Source organism: Achroia grisella, unplaced genomic scaffold (assembly GCF_030625045.1).
Source record: "Achroia grisella isolate CSIRO2021 unplaced genomic scaffold, CSIRO_AGI_Agris_v1 utg1061, whole genome shotgun sequence".
NCBI lineage: Eukaryota > Metazoa > Arthropoda > Insecta > Lepidoptera > Pyralidae > Achroia > Achroia grisella.
Genome location: NW_026712565.1, coordinates 406,923 through 430,815, shown reverse-complemented (window position 1 = coordinate 430,815; position 23,893 = coordinate 406,923). Strand labels below are relative to the sequence as shown.

General features: G+C 34.0%; 1 protein-coding gene across 1 annotated transcript in view; it reads left to right on the top strand.

The window, feature by feature from the left end:
- The window catches only part of LOC131850938 (protein kinase C, brain isozyme), a 205,463-nt gene extending 182,088 nt beyond the window's left edge, over positions 1–23,375 (top strand). The window contains exons 2-13 of the mRNA XM_059201391.1: positions 8,328–8,359; positions 9,337–9,419; positions 12,312–12,423; positions 15,500–15,628; positions 16,392–16,588; positions 17,262–17,582; positions 18,411–18,584; positions 19,794–19,885; positions 20,401–20,767; positions 21,393–21,557; positions 21,995–22,156; positions 22,403–23,375. Coding sequence (XP_059057374.1) covers positions 8,328–8,359; positions 9,337–9,419; positions 12,312–12,423; positions 15,500–15,628; positions 16,392–16,588; positions 17,262–17,582; positions 18,411–18,584; positions 19,794–19,885; positions 20,401–20,767; positions 21,393–21,557; positions 21,995–22,147 — 1,825 coding nt within the window. The 3' untranslated portion in view covers positions 22,148–22,156; positions 22,403–23,375. The remainder of the gene's footprint in view (positions 1–8,327; positions 8,360–9,336; positions 9,420–12,311; positions 12,424–15,499; positions 15,629–16,391; positions 16,589–17,261; positions 17,583–18,410; positions 18,585–19,793; positions 19,886–20,400; positions 20,768–21,392; positions 21,558–21,994; positions 22,157–22,402) is intronic.
- Positions 23,376–23,893: the final 518 nt, after the last annotated feature.

The window sequence follows — 23,893 nt, the reverse complement described above, 5'->3', positions numbered from 1 at the left end:
TAAAAATAATATTTATATAGTAAGTAATAGAATGTAGAGTAAATATATGTATGATATAGTAAATAAATTACTGTACAATACTTAAAGCCTACGCAATTTAATCATTCACATCTCTGCCCCAATAATTGTATACTCAAAATTCCACGTTTTATTTTTTAATTTTTCACCGTACAGTTATTCAAAAGAGTATAAAAGAAACACCTTACATTACAATGAATGTAATGTAACTCTACAGGTACATGTATTAAAAATGTGCCTGTAGAGTTAGCTAAAGTATTATGTGATGAACTTGTAACATATAATGTGATATCATGAACGTAAATCAGGCTTAACTGAATTTATACTACCTACGCTCGCGCGACTCGCTTCCGTTAGTTCAATGGAAAAATGTTATAAATGTTAGTAACTTTAAGCGAAGAATATTTATTAAGTTTCAGTTTATATTGATACGATATAACTAAATTTGAAAACTAAACTTTTAGTTTGCTATAACGTCCTAATATATTCTTATTATAATAAAATGTTAATATAATAAGAATATGTTATAAATGCGAAAGTTTGTTAGCATGGATGGATGTTTGTTAGTCTTTCACACAAAAAGTATTGACGGATTTTGATGAAACTGTACAGTAATATAGCTTATATATCAGAATAAAACATAGGCTAAAGGTATCGAGGCGACAGCCTCAGTGGTCTAGTTATTTAGCACACCGCTTTACTATCCGATGGTCGTGGGTTCGATTCCTCGCACGGTACAAACATTTGTATTCATGAGTATGATTGTTTGTATCGGTCTGGGTGTTTTCTATGTATAATATGTTATTTACAAAAAAAAATGTATCCATGTATTTATATCAGTTGTCTAGTACCCATAATATAAGCTCTGCTTAGCTTGGGACTAGATGGCGCTGTGTGAATTGTCCTAAGATATTATTATTATTATCTTGCGGGCGAATATACTTAAAAACTTAACTGTTTTACGTTTAATTGTTACTTTCATTACATGGACAGTTGACTCTAGCTATCTCATCTGAGATAACAGTCATGTATGAGTTTTTGTTTTCTGTAAAATGTCACAAAATTCATGTAATTAAATTATTGTACGCTATACTAGGGTTTTACTGGCTCATCGCCAATTCTGCTATTAATATTGGCTAAATACTCTTAAAACTGAATGGTAGTAGTTCGTTCATCGATTTAGTGGAAATTATTGAAACCATTAACTAATGATTATGGAAGCGTCTGTCTGTCTATCTATGTATCTGTTAGTTATACAACTATACATACGTATATCTGTTACCTTTTCATCACTCTACATGGTTCTAATGAAATTTGACGTAATAGATTTGACAAGTCGCAAGAACATTGTCCATCTTTTATCTCACGAAAAGCAGACGAAACATAAATGTGGAATTTTGTTTGTCTATATGTAAATGTGTTACCTTTGCATGACTAAACGTCTGAACAAACCGTAATAGAATTTCACAAAAAGGTGGATGGTTTTACAAGGACAGACGTTTTAGACATTTTGATCTCGAAAAAATCTGAAAGGGCTGAAATGCAGGATGAACTGCGACTGTCTGTATGTAAGTCATCCAGACGCAGTCGTGGGTTAGTAGTGTAACATAAAACCATAAACAAACCCCATAATCTACGCGTCATCCGTAACTTGGTAAGTACGCGGTAACTCTAAATCTACGTAAACAATGTACCACTTAATTCCTACTTTAATGGGATCAACCGTTGTAATTAAAGTTCCTGCATAAATTATCACAGAATCCCCGATAATTCTTATTAGCTGCTTTTACACGATACGTTTTCTCACGCCGCATAGAGAGTGCCCGTGTTTTAGCGCGGCCAAAGCGTTAAAGCATTGCATTTTTTATTTATTCATTTATTTCAGGCAACTAGGCCCATATTATAAATACCTTATAGACTAACATACATACATATAATATAATATTTAAAAACTAATACAATAATATTGTCTGTGTGATCACGGCACTGAAGACGGCAATCTGCCACGGTAGCGCCGATACACCACACCTTTCGGCCAGTAGTCCTCTTTCATGAAGGTGGGCAGCAAGTCGGTGGGGACCAGGGCCACAAACGCTTTGAAACTCGCGTTGTGACTCGACTTCAGCTGCGTTACCCTCAATGTCAGGTTACTCTTGGTACGAATATAATCGACAATGTCCTGCTCCTTATTGAGGTTTCATAAATTATTAGATGCTCCACAGGCCCAAACCCCCCATCTCTGATAAGTCCTGTAATTGGCCGCACAGATGAGGCGTTAATGTCATATTGAGAGCAACTATTTTTTGTGATCGCTCTATCGCGTGTCCATTACATGAGTGTAAAATATTTCTTGTCATTTCACATTATTTATTATTTTATTTTTCTACAGAGTTTATTTTCCAGGCACGTTTTACACACCACGGCATAATTATAAAGTTATCAATAAGATTTAAAATATCGATAACCTTACAATTAAAGTCTTTGATCCATAGTCCGCCATTTTGCAATCATAATTAATTATAAGAAAAAAGCGCTAAATCTCGCACAATGAAGGATGCGGGAATGTGCAAGCTAGTGTATCACGCTTTTACTCGTTCTCTTTCTTTACATTTACATGCACAATTTATCGCGCGATAAAGTCGATTCGCGCATGAAAGAGCATACGTGTAAAAGCAGCTATTTCGTCCCTTATGTCCGGCGTTAGGACGTAAGACGTGTCCATTAGCGACTTAGTGAATCTGTTAAATAATTGCCAGGGAACTTCGTGCCTGCTCTAATCCTGCCATTAGTGTTGTATCCACAAGCGCTGTCACATGGTTAATCATGCATTTCTTTTTACAGAGCGCACCGATTTATGTGTATTTCGAACAAAAACTAAGAAATCTTGAATATATTTTTATACTAGATGATACCGCGATTTTGTATAGAAATATATCTTTATAAACCGACTGTAATAAAACTTGGACTGGGCTTCTGGTCATCCGCTGGTCCTTACGGATAGCAGGAATCGGGCCTCGATCTTAAGCTCTTTTTTGGTCAGCAGCGCCCCCGTTTTACCACCATTAAGAGTATTTTGCTACTTATCCAGGCACTCGGGAAGCAGCAATAAAACAAGCACTAAATTTTAAACGTAGTTTACCGTAATATGTTAGTGAAAACCACAGCCGGTTGGTTTAAGCCATTTCTGAGATTGGCGCGCACAGACTTAGAGGAAAACGGACGAGAATTCTAACATTGTTCAGCTTCCTTACGTTGCTAATAGGGGATAATAATAAATTTTCTCTTATATATTTCATGTATGGATAGTGATTAGTTATTATTGTATAATAATAATAATAAACCTGGACAATATACATAGCGACATCTACTCCCAAGCTAAGCAGAGCTTAAATTATATGGGTACTAGACAACTGATATAAATACTTAAATACATTTATAATGTACATAGATCTCCCAGACCAATACAAACAATCATCCTCATGAATACAAATGTTTGCACCGTGCAGGGAATTGAATCCGACCATCTGTAGTGTGCGCTAAAATTCTAGACCTAGATATTAATTTTGGAAACATAGATTATTCGCAAGAGAAATTATGACAATGGTTTAAACACAAAAAACTTTTGGCAGTACAATTGTATAAAAAAAATAAACCAGACAATTGTAGTTTTCAATCGTTTATAAATTAACTGCCATATTCCGCAATGATTGGTCGTGTCAACAAAGTTATCACAGAATCTGTTGTTCTGCAGCTGTATAAAAACTGGTAAGCCTGCAAGGGGTGGGAATGAGGGAAGCAGGGCGGCAATTTCACGAGCCAGTGGCGCGAAAGGGCTGATTGGAAAGTCCTGATCACAGCGCGATTGAACCAAACACGCTGTAACAATGTGCAGTTTTTCATTTATAACCTCACAGGCAAAATTGATTTTTATTCATATGGCTTGAAGTAGCAAAATTGAATTTTGATAAGCTACCGAGGTAAACTGTATAAAGAGTTGTCTGCTGTATCTTACCCCTCCTATCGTTCCCGGTCCAATTTAAACGGGGATCGCTGCCCTCAGACTAAAGTCGTATCCGTCAGGCGGGAGTTGACCTTCAACTGCTCCTTAAGTCCTTTCGCATGTTTAGAATACCATCTGCATTCGCCCCCTATCGTTCAGTGAAGCTGTAAAGGCCTGCTGCAGCCAACAGAATTAGAGTAATACGAAAAAAAAAGTATCTCTTAGTCTCACCTATTTCGACCGCGAAGCAGTTAGAGATTGCGAGTTCGATTCCTCGCAGTATACAAATATTGTATTCATTAGTATGATTGTTTTTATCTGGGTGTTTTCTATATATATTATGTATGTATTTTCTAAAAATGTATCTGTATATATCTGTCAGTTGTCTAATACCTATGATACAAGTTCTGCCTAGCTTAGGACTAGGTGGCGCTATGTGAAGTATCCAGCAGATGGTTGACAGCATAAGATCGTCCTGGTACTGGAATTTGCTCGCAATGGGATAAAATTTCTCCATCAGCGCATAATTTTCGAATAACTATCAAGTACTTACCGATTTCTAAACATACAAAGAAATAGCTTTTTGAATAAAACAATCTTAAACTATATTTAGTAGGAGTTTTATTATTTATCGTACACTTACAAACTCGATTTGCGCTCTCGAGAATTATTTCCTCATTGTACACTCCACACGCAAATAAACTGTGAAAAGTGGATTCTACGTGTCATGTAATTCAACGAGGGTGGAAACATGTTTTATATCTTACATCTACCTATCACAGATATGAATTTAAATAGATGACGCAATTGATATTTTATTAGCGTGACGAATTGTTAAGGAACTTCTAAGAGTGATAACTGGCTAAATTGACCCGGACGAAATTACATTTTCTGATAAAATAAATTTGGGATTACCTCACTAAAGGCATGAAATGTTACAAGAAAAGAGTGAAATATATTAATGTATATAAATATTCTGTCTCAATATTTTATATCAAAGACGAGTTTACCGCCCCGGCTTCACACGAGTGTACAAGTAGTATACATAAGAGCCTTCCTCTTGAATCACTCTATCTATTGCTAAACTGCAGTAAAATCCATTGCGTAGTTTAAAAGATCTAAGCGAACAGACAGAGGCAGCGACTTCATTTCATATTATATCGAAATGAGCAATTCAAAATCAATTCAGAATAGACCCTGTTTTGTAAAATACACGTGACAAAATAGCATTTGGTCTTCGTTATCTTTGAATACGATTGAAAATCACAGAATGATAATATAAAATAAGATAATGTATTACACAATGCACTACAGCGACAATACAGCCTGCTGTTACTTAAACATGCAATGACGCGTGTACAACAAGGCAACTAGACAACAGACAACGCCGGATGGCGTTGCCGAGTCGATGCAACTTGAATGAAACGCGAGATAGTTTTGTGAGCTCAAACAGCGCTGCATTTATAGAGTTGAGTGGTCACGGCTGGTCGACGAAACGTCGAGAGAGGTAAATACCTTTATTTACCATAAAATTATTTGTGCTAAAACCCGCTTATCTGGAATGAAACTGGATATAGTTTTGTGAGCTAAAACTGCGCTGCATTTATAGAGTTGAGTGGCCACGGCTAGTCGACGAAACGTCGAGAGGTGCAGGTACTAAGCACTGCTGTGCCAAACTGTGTCACCCCACCTTCAATTTTCCCATTGTTATTTAGTATATAAGATCATTATTTCTATGTACATACTGTCAGTCTATTATCATCTGTAATATACATCGTCTCGACCAACAACATCGATCATTCACCCGCAACAAGGAACTCGCAACAAATCCGTTTAACTGTATTAATAAGTAAATCTATGCCTTTACAATGCGTCAATAAATTTATAGTCCAATATTCAGATAGTAGAGAGCTAGGCACAGCTATTAATACTGAAAACATGGGAACGAGGTTCTAATTGGACTAATAGCATTGGACCAAACGCGCAACTCCTATCCAATCAAGTTGAATTTCCGTTCAGTTCGTGTATATAGAATGTAGTACCTCTAGAAGCGATTTCGTGTATTTATTTCCTGTTTTTCTAAAAATTTACGCCCCACCGTGGTCATGTATGTCGTTTTACGTGAAGATACTTACTTCTGCTCGCGGCTTGTCTGCGTATTGACTATTTACTGGAATTCAAGTTTATTACATGTAAACTAACAGTTTCTTGTTTGAGAGAAATAAAACTTTTCTCATCTGTTTTTTATATAAAATGTATAGAACATTTTCCCAGACATCAGGAATATAATCAATGATCACGTCAAATTTCATTAAGATCTATGTAGCATATATTACAAATAAAGTTAAAATGTTTTTCCTCAAAACTAATGTTGTAAGTTTAAACAAATTATTTGAAAACCTAATTTAATAAAAAAAAGTCATTGCTATGTAATAAAAATACAACAAAACTATAACAACACTTGTCTCATGCATATTTATATAAGAATAACAACAACTTAACCATTTTAATGTTGCAGTTTAATCTGTTGCATGAACTTTATATACAAAAAAACCTACGATAACAACAAAGGAAGCAGTTGTCACATCCAGATTTTGCAATCTCCGGCCTGCTATAACCCCGAACACTTCTGTTAGTAACTGCATGCGACAGGAATATCCTCTGTTTATCTCATTTTACGGCAGTGGGTCGTTCGATCGCGGGTAATCGCGGATAAACATCTGCCTTTACGCTTTATTCTCTCGGACTACTCAGCTATTGATACTGTTTGTCATGATAAATCTTTTATTGTATATCCCTTTTATTATTTGACGACCTCGGTGGTCTGGCGGTTTAAAACTGCCTTACTTTCGAAAGTAAGGTTACGAGTTCATTTCCTCGTACGATACAAACAGTTGTATTCATGAGTTTGACAGTACAAATACTGTTTTCTATGTGTATTATGTATCTATTAAAAAAAAGAATGTATTTAAGATTTATATCGGTTGTTTAGTACCCATAACAAAAGCTCTACTTAGCTAATGCTATCAAATGGCGTTTTTAGTCTGAATTCTAGAAGGGTTTCAGTGAAACTCTATCTGAAGGGTCGGCATTGCGAACGTATGTCCCCTAGTGTTGATGCGTCCATATGCTACGGAAACACTACCATCAGATGAGCTATATGCTTGTCATCATCTAATCAAAAAATAATAAAAACAATGACACAATTTCTTTAAATTTCTCTCCTTTTGAATAAAATCAAATTAGCCAGAACAATCCACGATTTGACTAATTTTGCAAGAAAAATAATATAACCAGTAATTTTATTTTCCCATACAAACAGGTTATACCTGCCAAAGAGGTTGAGTGAAAAAAAATATTTTACGATTTAATACTACGATATTATTTAATTCTGAGGCGGCGTGAACTTCGCCGGGTCGGCTTGTTGATGATAAATATCCTCATCCCTTACACTCGAGAATGGGTCAAGCATGTGGGCACTTGTCTATTCAGCTTATGACTACTGATTATATTATTTTATGCTGATGGTAGTCTATAATATTGTACTAGGGGTCTATAATTCTTCAATAGACACCATTGGATCGATACAATAAAAATATCTCGCCGTTCCTTTTCTCCGTGTACTTGTAATTTAAAACTAATTTTCTGCCTAATAGTAAGTTATTAAATCTTATAGACTTATTAATGAAATAGTTATAATGAAGACATATATATATAAATGAAAATAAAATTATTTTTACTTTATACATTTTTCTTTGAAGTAATATTATTTTTGATCATTTTACATTTTTTGTAAAACGGAACGCAATTGTACGCTGACAGAAATGAGTGACTGGTTTCTGTATATTATCTGTGGGGAATACGTAATGAACTTTAGGAATGATTTAAACCACAATCATTTAGACCACGTTTCGTCGAGTTCTAACAGATTTTTTGTAAAAAGACCGTTCAGGTTTTGTGTAATTAGAATAGCGGGCCTTATGTTAGACTGTGGTAACCATAGACAGTATGCACCATCATAAAAACTTCAAAATACTTTATCAACCCGTTACCATTTCTAAGAACTTATTAGTTGTATTCCTACCATATTATTTCCCTAACATAATACACTATTTAGATTGAAAGATAGCTTACAAAAATCTGCTTGGCGGCAGTAATAAGTGAGAAGTGTCTGAAAGTCTACTCGCACCTAGGTAAAAATGTAAACGCTAAACAAGAAGTCTACTAAGTATACTGAATCCTCTATTTGAATATATATACATATATTTATTGGTGAGATTGCTAATATAACTTTCTTTTCTTGTTCCAGGGGCTTCGGTAAACAAGGCTTCCAGTGTCAAGGTGAGAATGACTTAACTGATACTAAATACACATTTCATTTCTTCTTGATCTTAATAAATTTTTAAAATAAAAGTAGCCTAAGTTACTCCTTATTGCATCAGCTACCTGACAAAAAAGTCTCGTCAAAATCGATCCAGCCATTTCAGAGATTAGCCGGAACAAACAGACAGACAAACGAAAATTGTAAAAAATGTTATTTTGGTGTATCTACCGTATTTACATTCTTATGCATGTAGTAAAAAACGGTTATTTCAATATTACAAACAGACACTGCTTGTATAGAAATCTGTAGATGCTATATTTATAGCAAACAGAGTCTGTTGAGGATCCTAACAAAGTTGACAAAGGTAGCACAAAAATTGATAATATTAATTTTGATATATAATTAATAGAGTTTATTAATAATTAATAGAGTACCTGTTTAATAATCCTAACATACTAATATCCAACATAGGTTAAAACAATATTAACTGTGTATGTAGATGTAGTGTTTTGTCATTTTTCTCAAATGAAGTAAATAACTTAAGTAGTAAGAAAAAAACTGACATAAATACTACATACGACTTTGTACTCCTTACTCCCGTTTTTTACAGTATATTATTTATAAATATATTATTAAATTAACTGTCATTTTGTAGAAGTCTATTCATTTGCCCCAGGGCCCTTGGTTACCTAACTACGCCACTGATCATCAGACATTGAATACATCTGGGATATAGCTAGGAAGAGTAGTGTTGACTGTTCCACGCATTTTCAGTTAGTCACCGAACAGTCAACACTAGGCTTCCAAGTTATATCCGAGCTCTATCTCTCCAATAGATAAACTATAGTCGTAACGTTTCCAGTAGCGGTGGTCAGGTTTCCGCACTGATTATTTGTGGTCTCACACATGCTAATGGTAGCGGAATTAAACAAAATAATATAAATTCCTTATGTAATAATACTTTATGTATTTAAGTAATATATTTATGTTGCAGTGTGCAGTTTTGTGGTACACAAACGATGCCACGAGTACGTGACGTTTACGTGTCCCGGCGCGGACAAGGGCGCCGATTCCGACGTAAGTATTGTTTTCATCCATTCATATTTCTTTTTTTTATATGAAATAATAATAATGCTTTATTTGTACAACCACAACATTAATATATAATAGCTGAAGTTAGTTAGCTAGGTAATGAAATGGCAGAAAGTTGCGCAATACAAAATGAGGACCCTAATAACCTAAACTAGGTATTAGGTACACCTGTACATAGGTATCAGTGAAAGGTATCAGTATAAGTATTCGAGTCTCGACTCCATACTGGCAAATATCTTGTAGATGATGGATATGATGATGATGATGAAATAAGCGAATGATATACCTGGCATTCTAACAGTGATAATTAACGATGAAATTATGTCACGTAGCCCAGTTTGGTAAATACAAAGTAACAATGCTTTTATTTGCAATTACTTTTTTGACCTACTGTGGCGACCGCAATGACTTCCAGAAATCAATGTTTATATCATTTTATTTATCGTATGGAATAATCTTCAAAAGATCTCCGCCGGAAAGGTGAAGAGATGGTTTAAGGGTTTCTTACCCACTGGAAACAGCCTGCGAGCATCATGGTCGGAGTCACGAGGTCGCGTTAGCACATCAATATTAATACTAAGAGCACTTGGTGTCAGATTAATGTGTGACCACACAAAGGAAAATAGTAAATAAGATATAAAAATAAATTACAAGCATTTAACTACATATTTGCATACTCTTCATACACTTTCAGTATAAACAGCTCTATTATTTAAAACAATTAAACAATTACACTAATAAGAAGTAACTAATTAACTAGCAAAGTGATTAAAACGCAAATTAAATGTAATAAGACCCATTAGCTTGTTAGAATGAAACAATGGTGGATAATAAGTAATTCGTATACAAATATGACGGCACTGAACAATGCGAGTAGAAAATGATCCGGAGAAATTCACAAAAACATAGTTGTTTGTAACATAATTATACAATAATATAGCAAATTTATAAGTAAATTATTATTATTATATCCAACACGCGACATCATGCAGTGTTTAGTTATTTATTTATTATCCTAAATATGCAAGCATTTTAAGGTTCTGTTATAATTAGAATTGTCTGTTAATTTACTTCTCTTTGATTTTGTGTTTTACAAAATATTTACAAACAAATTCTTGAAAGAAATTGAAATCATTTCATTTCGTTTTAACTTTTTTCGTACGCCAAATGTTTCATTAAATTAGTTTGAAAAGAAGTGACTTGACTCTGATAGTTAAAATTTGTTTCTACTTTTTATAAATAAAGATGGAATATGGATATATATATATATATATATATATATAGATATTAATAATACGCGAAACAAAAACTTTTTACCCCTTTTTAGGAAAATTGCGCTTACGGAAGAGTATGGAATCGCACACTTATAGCATATATAAATAAAGAGTGCAGAATGCTAATATTTTATTAAAATTATGCATTAAAAATACATTAAATCAATAAAAAAACATTATACACAATACCAGGTATTTCACACGCATGCATGTCTACTCTTCTGTTTATTGTTAAAGTCTGTAGTCATTTGTCTATGGTTTTGTTGTCTATAGACTGAATGTTAAATTAATTATGGTCTAATTTCGACCACTGGGCGACCAGTAGATTAAATAAATATGTAATGTTATTAGAAAATTCATCGGTTTTCATGCTAGTTAGTCAAGTTGTCAGCTGTGTATGTTCATATTATTTTCTATCTATTCTGTCAACAACAAGTCGTATCAATAACAAAATAATTTATATAAACCATGAAATATGTATAACATATAATAAACCTCATCTACGTAGTCTGAGATCCTCATCGCGCTGCATTTAATTAAACTTGCCTCTCAGAAACACGAATTCCAAGTTTCTGTGTGTAATCCAAACTGAGCATGCCGCTATGGCATCTCTCCAACTAATGAGGTATTAGTTAATTACTTTAATAGCCGAAAATGTATTAAGGGCCTGTCATGTACTTACATCTTCATTACGTTACTCTTTTGTTTTGTATTGTTTTTTACAAAGCTTAGAATTCTTTGAAAATTCTATAATTTAAAAATTTCTTCTTTTATACTCACGTATATTTTTTAAATATAATATCACTACATTACATAGATTACTTCATTCTTTTTACTCAATAAAATCAAAATTGTAAAGTAACTTCATGATTATTACGATACATGTTATCTCTAGGAGGGCACCGGTGTCTGAGATATAGTCTTGGCCTAGTTTAAACACTAAAGTACTGAATATAGTGGTAAATGGTTTCTCAAGAATAAGTTATTATACTTGCATTATATAGGTACCTACCTATTGATTATAAAAACCTAGTAGAGTCTACAGTTGTAACTATTTCTATGTGCAATAAACGTTATAATTATATATTACACTGTCATTATTACACGGTACTGTATTTCACACATAATAAATTACAAATACACAGTTAGTACAAAATACATTATTATTGCACTCATATAAAACAGATTTAAGTAAAATGTTAGATGTGGATGTATCACAAACGAAACAAAGGTCAGGCAACCGTCATTCCGAGTGGCACGTGAGGACGCAATTTCAGAGTAAGCAGAAACTACTTACGTTGGATTCTTTGTGGGCAAAGGGACTGTAGCCGAGGTAACATTTATTAGATCCAATAAAGCCATTCCTGTACAACAAACAAAAGTGACAAACAAACATAATTACATTTCTCGAGAAGGAAAATATATATTGTTGCGATTGAAACGTAATCTATGTGGAAGAATATCGTCAAATTACGCCATTTATGAAACAGACAAACGTTTGGAAGATTTAATGAAAATTACATTAATTCTTTAATAAATACAGCATTATTGTCAATCAATATATGCATGTATTCAGTAAGTCATCTAAACACATTACCAACAGGACACTCGTACCCGGCACAACTTCCGCAATCACACATACTCGTCACCGGCGTTCTGCGACCATTGCGGGTCGCTGCTCTACGGCCTCATCCATCAGGGCCTCAAATGTCAAGGTACAACGCCAGGAGATCAGCTTCGACGGCTCAACTTCAATCTGCTAATACGCTTCTTCTAACGCTTTGTGTGTGCTCTTAGCTTTTCTTACTTTTTTCAGATTTATTGGTGGTGGTTATTTCATGCTAATGCTTGTTGTTTTTTTTTTTATTTACTTTATGTAGACTTCTCAACTCTTCAACTACAATATTAGAATATTTATCGGACTCAAATTACACGACGTTCCTTCCTTCTTCGGAAGTCTGTATATCGAATCCATTTCCACAAATTTGCAAGTAAATTGCGCGCCCCTGGGGCGAATCTGTTCTTGTTTTGTATTAATAATAATTTATTGTTACTAAGGCCGCCTACGCGCCCCACAAATGGAATACATGGACCTTCCTAGCTCCAACGTTTTGTGACCATTGTGGTACAATGCTACACGGTCTCGCACATCAGGGATATAAATGCGGAGGTACAAATGATACATGATTAGATTGGTGAACTTGCAACAAACCACGGAAATTAGTTCCTGGGGTCCCCTGTAGCGATATGTATATTAAACGATTTTGCCTGAATCGTCACTGGTTGTCGTTGATTCACTCAATATGTTCCTATATAGCCAGTATTCGTTATATGGTAACAATGAAACAAATGATTACGTATAAATGTATGGGTGTGCATATAAATCTGATAATAAATAAATAGATTTTGTTGTATATATTCGTTGTCGTGAAACAATAGTTATTAATTCCCTTTGCACGTTCAATAAGAAATTTATAGAGCGATATTCTAGCGTAATCCCATTTATTATTAAATTAATGTATCTAGTAAATACTCCAACAAGTCCAGGCAATTTAATTAACGTTGGCTGAATGGCCGGTGAAGCGCTTATTTTCCATTTATGCAAATTTAGTAACTGTGTCGTCCGCATTGGATTTAATATTTTATAACTTGCATATCAATTTGCTTTGAATGCTAGTCGAGTGTCTTCTGCACGCTTTGTTATTACTGAAGTAGACGTAGTTAGTTTTCTGTCAAGTCGCATTTGTTCCTGTCTCGTATAACACAGTAAATGGAGCGTGGCTGTGGTGACAAAGTACCTCGTTAAAAGTATTACTACAACATTTTATGTGCGTTAGGAAAGTAAAATGCTAATATCCGATTTATTTCCGTATTGTTTACACATATTTAAAATTTATTACTCTGTCTATGTTACATATACGATACCATTGAAGTATCAAATCCAGCTACGCTTCAATACAAAAATAAATAAACTATTTTGTATCTTTAAATGTTTCCTAATGCCATAAATCATTGACTGTTAAATAATAATCTAATTAATTCAACAATTAATTTAATACATTGGCCATAATATTAAAAAATTACAATATGAATACGTTAGGAAAACCAAGTTTAAAACCAAAGCACATTGCCTATTTCCAAAGAATTTCAAAAGAAACAATCAGGAAAGTTTAGTCATAGCAACAAGTTGTTTCTATAATTTCATAATTAGTATTTACTGGCTCCTCACGGAACTTCACCCGTGTCGCTCTGATTGAATGTAGGTATATAAAACTACGTTATTTCATTAAAGCTAAACGTAAAGAGAAACTAAAACCTTAATTAATATTGAATTTCTTGATATGATCGCTTGCTATATTGCTTTTCAAGTATTACATTGTTTTTTACTACACTATGAACACGAACAGTTTAAATTGTATGAAATACAAATAGTAGCCAGTACTTTCGTATTTTACTTACTGCTCTAATGAAAAGTAATGGATATCGAATCGAATACAGTCGAGTAAATTGACGTTTGAAATTAAATTCGTTTTATTTAACAACGTTCACTTGTTTGTATTTATTTGTATTGTATACTTGTATACTTAAATGTAACTGTTGTAATAAAAGCTAACAAGTCTTCCGAAAATGTGTATTTCAATGTTTGAACAGCTTAGCTTAGCTTATCTTTTGCACCACCTTTGCATTGTATTGTGTGTATTTATTAGAGCCCAAATCTCACCTATTTAAAATACTAGCACCAAATACTTATAGCACCCAAATATAATGGAAAGTATCTATATACGATCCGTAGCAATTCAGCGTTAGTAGGTACCTACTGATAAAACAGAATATCTTATTCTAAAGCACTCGTGTTTCGGATGAAAATATGATTCTGTATTTCTTATTATAAAGAATTTATTCCCATGACCATGATACATTGGTTGCCTGTGTTGCATTAATATGCAACATCGATATTCCAAATGTAATTTTCATCAATATATATATACTAAGCAAAAAGTAACTTAAAAATTACAGCTGAATTATAATTGATAATTATTATTATTATTTATTAATTTCCATTATATTTGCTAGTGAGTTTCAACGTCCATATACTTGTTGTCTATCTCTTTCAATATTTATGTGTAGTTATGATAAGCATCTTAAAAAGAATTGTTATTATTGATTTTCCAAACTTTTGCACCTACAACTATTGCACTGATTTTGTACAAATTAACTTTATTTAACGTAGTATTTTAATTTGTGTCTATAACTTCTTTTAAGTGCTATTCTTGCATGACTTCTATTAAGGCGTTCTTTCCGATGATGTAAGTACCTATTAAAGTGTCTTAAAGTTTTAGTAATTATTAAAAATTCTGATAATCTCTTATTTTCAGTATGTTATAAAATTTATTCAATGAAGTATTTATTTTGACTATAGTTTTTAGATTTTATTTTATAAAAAACGCCTATACCGTTTTTGATAATAACTGCTGGTTCTAATAGGCTTATAAAACCAATTGTCTGCTACATTTTAGTACTGCAAATACAGCCATATGAAGTTCTGAAAAAATAATAAAAAAATACGGTACTCACATGTGTACATGTTACAGTAAAAACGTAACATATCAAAATCACTTATGACTGAAATGTAAAGCAAAAACTACTAAATGCATTTTAATGAAACTTTACAATAATATACTTAAAAATAGCACATGACCTATAAATTTCACGCTGGGCAAACCATGGGCAACAGCTGTTTAGAATATGAGTATTGATTAGATAGTTTCATGTAAATATTGTGGAATGCAGCATGCGACATGAACGTTCACAAGAGATGCGAGGAGTCTGTGCCCAACTTGTGTGGCTGCGATCACACGGAGCGGCGCGGCCGCATACAGCTGGTCATCTCGTGCCAAGGGAACAAGCTCACCGTGGAAGGTACTAATACCGTTTTTAATCATAGTTATATTAAGCGGTACATGCGCTGAATTCAGCCTGCTTTACTCTTTGACAATGTTGGACAATGCTGGATATATCGTCAATCATTTGTAACTACAACTGATAGCAAATTTTTTGTATCTTTATTTGAATAAATATCTTATCACATATATTACAATTTATGTATACAATCTGACGCCAAATTATGTAATTTGGCTTCTATTATTTGGACTTACATTTCATTGAACCTCTGCGTGGGTTCTTAGAGGCGAGGACACTAGAAGAAAGAATAGAGGTAAAATTACCTGTAATTACCTGTTAAGGAAAATTCCAGAGAAATAAGATTATGTAGGGCAACTAAATTCTCGGGAATGACAATACATGTGGGGTATCACGGGCTTTACATGATGATATGTTATCCGTGGTTCTCTTTATATATATACCCGACGGTTGCCACTTACCATCAGGTGTGCTGTAAACTTGTCTGCCATTCCAAGCACTTAAAGAAATAACTAAACTTACTGAATTCAGTACATTATTCATCATCATCTGCTTCTTCCTTATCCCATTTATTTGGGTTCAACATAATATGTTTTTCTCTTCCATTTATCCTTGTTGTCAATCATCTCGTTATGTATATCCCTTACCATATTATCTTTCACACAGTCCATCCATATCTTTTTCGGCGGCTATATTTATAATGGCAATAGGAAGACCTATTGCCATTATAAATATAGTACATTAGTGGTTTCTTACATTGCAGTGAAGCAAGGTCGCAACCTGATACCAATGGACCCGAACGGCCTATCTGACCCATACGTCAAGATGAAGCTCATCCCGGACTCCGACAACGTCAAGAAAAAAACCAAGACCATCCGAAGCACTCTCAACCCGGTGTGGAACGAGACATTGTCCTTTGATCTCAAAGCTGAAGATAAAGACCGTAGACTACTCATTGAAGTGAGTGACTTATTTCGTATCCTCGAATTTTATCCGTCTCACTCTTATAGTATAAGAGCGAGTGTAACAACAACAGATGGCTGGGACAGCTATAAATCTTTAACCGGAGCTTCCTTTTCCCTTTTTCGCCTAAATCGAAGCGGTCCCAATGGGATTACGTAGTTTTTTGTCATCTCAAAATTCAGCAATAGCTATATCTAAACTTTTATTAGATTTCATTGTTTATACTCTCTAGAGTTTTTATATGAAATAGTAGTCACCTATTATTAAGTGTATTTATTTTAATGGATGATAGTGGTGCACCCGCTCTTGCTTACGGTTTAAGTTGGCGTGGCACCAGTGAACAAACGAAGCATGAGGTCAAGTCAGTTAGCCCATCTTTACTATTTCTTACTATTATTACTTGGTTTATTTAATACTCTTCTCTGAGTCTGACTACAAATATACAAATGACTTGGTTCACTTAATACACAAGACAAATTTACTGAGAATTAATACAATAGTTTCCATGTGGAACCGCGTAGAGCTCAACCTGATGTGGAATGTTGCTAGCTATAAAGTCATAAGTCACATTACCGACAATCCCCTTCCTCTATGTGTAATTGTATTAACGTTGGCAATAAATAGATTTATTTATTATTATTACTTTAAAAAATAATCTTCTTAATTCTAGGTATGGGATTGGGACCGTACATCTCGCAACGACTTCATGGGATCCCTTTCTTTCGGCATCTCCGAGCTGATGAAGGCACAAGCCGAGGGCTGGTTCAAACTCCTCACCCAAGAGGAAGGGGAGTTCTACAACGTCCCGGTCCCCGAAGAGGGTACTGATCTCGCCCAGCTGAAGACGCAGATGAGGGCAACTAGCGTCGGCGCTCGTAGGGCTCCACCCCCGCCTGATAGAGAGGTCCCACACAACATGGCTGCCGCTGATGTCATCAGAGCATCCGATTTTAACTTCATAATGGTGCTCGGCAAGGGATCTTTCGGAAAGGCAAGAGACAATTTATCTTTTTATAACTTACCAATTTTACATTTAAAACCGCAGTATAGCTTACAAAAAAATGTAGTAATTTAATACTCAATTAATATTTGTAAACTTCATATAAGCAGATTTTGGAAGGGCCATGTCTTCATTAAAATCTTGTATTGTACCTGTTCACCAATAAATCCATTATTATTAAAAAAAAGTAAATTGCTTGGATGAAATAGGTGACACAATGGTACCTCAACAGATGACTATCCGCCATTTTGGAAAGAAAATTATTTATTACAAATATGCGCGAATCCACACACGATGAAGTACGTGAGAATGCGTGAGAAGGCGGCGCGACCATTTTCTTTATACATTTCTTAGTCTACCTTTACATGGACACTCTTCTATATGAAAGTTGGTTCATCTATGAAAGTTTGTCCGTGTAAAGACAGCTATTAGGACGGACATGAGCTATCCATTAGGTTAACATTAAGTCAACTTTAATGTTTATTATGAAATTTGAAGATATATTGTGTGATAAAGACGAACATAGGACTATCTTGTAAGAAGAAAAATAGGAAGGGGTGAAATAGAAGTTGGAAGTTTATACAGACACTCTCAGGCTGGAAGTCTCGAGTAACCGTTATTATTATAAATGCGACTTTGGCTGCCTGATTGTTACATTTTAACGTCTAAATTACTCACTAAATTTGACGTGAAGATACATTACACATATCATGTGGTCAGACATTTGCTGTTTTATCTCAAAAACTAAAAGAAGTTACAGGTAAAAACCAGTATACAATAAAAAATCATTCACTGAAATTATTACTGTGTAATTTTCAGGTAATGCTAGCGGAACGTCGTGGTACGGACGAATTGTACGCCATCAAGATTCTAAAGAAGGACATCATCATACAGGATGACGACGTCGAGTGCACGATGGTGGAGAAACGGGTGCTGGCACTCAGCACCAAGCCACCGTTCCTCGTGCAACTGCATTCTTGCTTCCAGACCATGGTGAGACCATTATTATATATTTTTCGTATATATACGGCATAAAAGTATGGTATATACCATAAATTTATTCTAAAGAGGTTATCTTATCCAATAGCATAGAGGTTTAAAAATACCACAGCGCTTATCGATGGTAGCGATGTCGATTACGACTTATAAGTACAGTTTGTGCTAATGTTGTATTTTCTTGTGAACTGTGAACGTTATGTATTTTCTATGTCAGTGTTTTATTGCATTTAGAATTTTTTTCGGACTACTCTAATGTTGTTGGCCGCAGCTGGCCTTTACAGCTTCTCCGATAGATAGGGGGTGAGTGTAGATGAGCTCTAAACCCGCGGAAGGACTTATGGAGCGGCTGAAGGCCAATTACCGCCTGACGGATACGACTTTAGTCTGAGGGCACCGCTAGGGGTTCAAACCTCGGCTCAGGCCGTCGTAATTTCGATCCCCGTTTGAGTTGGACGGGATCCATCGAATGGGAAAGTACAAATGTCTATCATATTAATGTATTAAAAATTCTTACTTGGACTACTGACGCCATACGCAGTTATCTTCCAACTAAATAATTGCAATTTAATACAATAAATATTTTTAATGAAAATTTAGAAATTGTTAATCTCTTACTTATAAACGTGAAAGTTTGTGAGTATAAATGGTTAGATGGATGGTTGGATGTTTGTTACTCTTTCTCCAAAAAACTACTATCCGGATTTTGACGAAACTTTACAGCTAATACCTACATCAGAATAACGTATAGGCTATAAATTTCACAACACAGGCACAGCTTGTAGTCTATAATTTAAGAAGATGTTATGTAAATTGCGTGAAATATAATGATAAATGTCAAGTAAGTGTAAAAGCAAACGAAATTGCTAAGGGCCAGTTAGAATATTATAACTGAATCTCTCTTCAAATATAGTAGTCTTGATATAATACAACGTATACTTATTATATGCATATATATCAGTTTCATCCACATAGAAAATCTCTATATAGTTTCGTATCTATGTAAATGTATTTATAGGGTTTATGTAATATTATTTGTTAATATTTATCAAGAACGAAAATTAATTACTATAGTATCTAATTGAGGAGATATTTAAGTACTGTTAATTTACAATTTTAATATTGTAATATTGATTTTTATTTATTTACAATATAATTTATAGAACTGCAATTTAAGAATGATTAAATTATACTTGTCAATTTCAGGACCGGCTATATTTCGTAATGGAGTACGTGAATGGCGGTGATCTCATGTTCCAAATACAGCAGTGTGGGAAATTCAAAGAACCTGTAGCCGTGTAGGTTCACTTGATACTCTTCTCTGAGTCTGACTACCAATATATAAATTACTTAGGTTTACTTAATACTGTTCTCTGAGTCTGACAACCAATATATAAATTACTTAGGTTTACTTAATACTGTTGTCTGAGTCTGACTACCAATATATAAATTACTTAGATTTACTTATCTATGCTCTGAGTCTGACTACCAATGTAGGTATAAATTACTTGTATGATATAAAAAAGGAATAATTCTAAATTAAAATTAATTTAGCTATTTGACTGCAACTTCTCCTCCTTCGAATGGAATACAGCAAACAAGCAAGAAATGCACAAAATCATTTAATGTATTCTCAGTCTGATTTATTTTAACGTTATCCTCTGGTATATTTTAACATTTATCTGTAGTAAAATTTTAAAATTACCTTAAAAAAACTTGAACAATTTACCTTTGGTAAATTTTAACAATTACCTTTAGTATTTTAATAGTTCCGTCCAGAGATTTATAACAATTTTCTCCTTCTTTTTTAAAGATTTTACGCATCAGAAATTGCCATCGGATTATTCTTCCTCCACTCTCGTGGCATCGTGTACCGAGACTTGAAGCTCGATAACGTACTTCTAGATCAGGATGGTCACATAAAAATTGCTGACTTTGGCATGTGCAAGGAAGGTATTACAGGTGACAAAACAACAAAGACCTTCTGCGGCACGCCAGATTACATTGCGCCGGAGATCATTTTATACCAGCCGTATGGGAAATCTGTTGACTGGTGGGCGTATGGAGTGCTGCTGTATGAGATGCTCGTAGGACAGCCACCTTTCGATGGAGAAGATGAAGAAGAACTGTTCGCAGCCATCACGGACAATAGCGTGTCATATCCGAAGACACTGAGTAAGGCAAGTGTATATTTTTAATTAAATTTTCGGTTTTAGGAACCACCTGATTACTCCACTTTTAAAGATTTTAAGAATTTCAGTAAATAAGTCGTATATTGACAAGATTCTGACCAAGAAGTGATAATGGCAACATTGTGTTTAAATTTTTAAATTACAAGAATTTTAGGTTATCAGTACCACTAAGTATCTGGTTAATATTTCCATTACGATTAATCTTGTATATTCATTACTAGCCCCGACTTTGTTCGCGCAGCGCACGCAACGAAAGCCCTCAAAAATGAATAATTTTCCTCGTTTTTGCAACATATCACTGATGCTTCGCTTCTATTGGTAGCTTAATGTTATATAGTTTTAAGCTTTCCTCGACAAATGGCCTATCCAACATAAAAATAATTTTTCAATTCCATCCAGTAGTTCCTAAGACTCGCTCGTTCAAACAAACAAACCAACAAACTCTTCAGCTTTATAATATTAGTATAGATTTCCCTATCCTAAACCCGTTGATTGAACATCATATTACATTGGTATATTTATCATATTTTTGTTCTATAATTGGTGCAATAAAGAGTTAGTATTAATAAAAAAAAACATTTTTACATTAAGAATCGCCATTATTGTTTCGTAGGAGGCAAAAGACGCATGCAAGGCGTTCCTTACCAAAAACCCTCAGAAGCGTTTGGGTTGCGGCGCGCGTGGAGAAGAGGATGTCCGCACGCACCCGTTCTTCCGACGCATTGACTGGGCGCGTATTGAAGCCAGGGATGTCCAGCCACCATTCAAACCCAAAATCGTGAGTAGTTTTTTTTTTAATTTGTGTGTATGGATGGATTTTTATTACTCTTTCAAGCAACATCTACTGACTCGATTTTGATGGAGGTTTACTTTAATAGCTAATACATCAGAATAACACATAGTTTTTATATATCTATTATCTTTTATTTATAATATCTGTATACCATAAAATTATTCGTATAATAACCTATTTTGCTATATTAATAACTGGCTGTGCTCGCTGTTTCAACCGTTTGAAATGTATAGCCTATATGTTATTCTGATGTATGAGCTGTACTATTGTAAAGTTTTATTAAAATCAATTCAGTAGTTCTTGCGTGAAATAGTAACAAACATCCGTACATCTACACAGAAAAACTTTTACGTTAATAATATTAATAAGATGTGTAGGTAGGTACTAAAAGCAAAACTTTAAAATAAACAATTTTATTTCAGAAACATCGTAAGGACGTGTCTAATTTCGACAAGCAATTCACTCAGGAGAAGACAGAGCTGACGCCCACCGACAAGCTGTTTATGATGAATCTCGACCAGACCGAGTTCATGGGCTTTTCATTCCTCAACCCGGAGTACGTGCAGCACGTCTGAACGTGGAAGGTGAGTTAATCAAAATCTGACTCTGCGCTGATGGAATCACCTATAACAAACCAAATTAATCCTATATATGACTGTTGCACCCTGCAAATCGTATTTAAAATATACCAAGCGAAATGTGGATATATCAAGTATAACGTTCACTTTCTAACTATCGACATTTGTTAATACCTCTGATCACCCCACCTGGGATATGATTCGTGAATGTATATTTAATAATTTACACTTACTTATTATTCTCTATTACAGGGTTGAATCATTCTTCTCACGTCATTGGAGCTGACTTAGCGCTCGAGTCTTCGGTTTCAAAGCGCGAACTCTTCTTCATCTATCGACTGTCTCTGTCACTCATACGACGCCGGTCGTAAGCTATCTCGTTCATACTCGACTGTTAACTATGTTAAGTTCGAATGTTAAGATCTATAAAGTTTATCTTGAATCGGGGATAATAGGACAATTAGGAGCAGATTTTAACACCAGTTTTGTAAAAGATAAGATATATTATTGAAGTAATATATTGGAGGAAAAAGTGCTCATTCCCTAATCTTTAAGTTTTGTTTTTCTTCCAAACATATTCTTCATAATCCATCCAATACGACATGACTTAAACTCGTTTTGGTATACTTTTATTTCTATAAGTTTTTATTTATTCGTTTCACTGCAATAATATCGCAATTAGATATTTTAACGAATTTTTCAAAGCAATAATAAATACTAATATAGTTGTGTTACATAATACGCTCTCTATTCATAATCTCGATTTCATTTGACATTAATATTCCTTAGACTGTTATTTAAGTCAATCATTAAAAAAAATAAAGCGTGTCTATTAATTTTTGTGCTGATTGTTTTGTGAGAATCTCGACAAGTATTAACATTATCACGACCTTGGGGCCATTTGGTATGTAATGAATTTATGGTTACTTACACTGGTACTTGACTTGTCAATATTTTATGTCTCTAAGCGCGGGAAAGCATAATATTGATATTTAAGTGTGGCTAACGCCATTTTGTTGTTTCTCATCTGTCACATATCAGTGTTAAATGTAAATAAAATTAATTAATTCTACGTCGTGTCGTGTGGATGGCGGTGTTTGTTGCACGTTTTTTGGTGTGTCTATAATTTCATAGATTAACTATATTTTTTTTATCCATTTATAAATCTCACAGTAATTTGAATCTCTATACGATGTGCTTTTATTTTATTAGAAATACTTAGCGTTATTATGATTGACACTGGCCATTTTGTAAAATAGTTTTTTTTTATTATGACCAAAATATAACTGTGTATTATAATTTGAATGGCCATAAAGAGTTTGTATTATTAAGTTTTCATTGTCTATTGTCGATATCGTTGTTATTTAGTTACGTATTTTTATGACAGTCACAAGAACCGTGATTGTTTGTGATGTATTGATCTAATCATATATTGATTTTGTGTGTAATTTCACTTACACTATATCTGTATGTGTGTGTGTGTGTGTGTATGGATGTTTTATGAATGTTTTTTATTCAATCGCGATATATGGTAGTAATAGACGGTTGTGGAAATTAGAATGATCCAATGTTTATTTTAATTTTATATTTAGTTCTCAATACTGTTATTTGCATGTACTAGTCGTACGTATAACGCAATTAGAGGGAGATATTCAATATCTCTCCCTCTTGTAATTCGATACGATAGCTTATATTACTTACGTACTATAAACTCAATTCGTGCCACTATACCTACTTAAAATT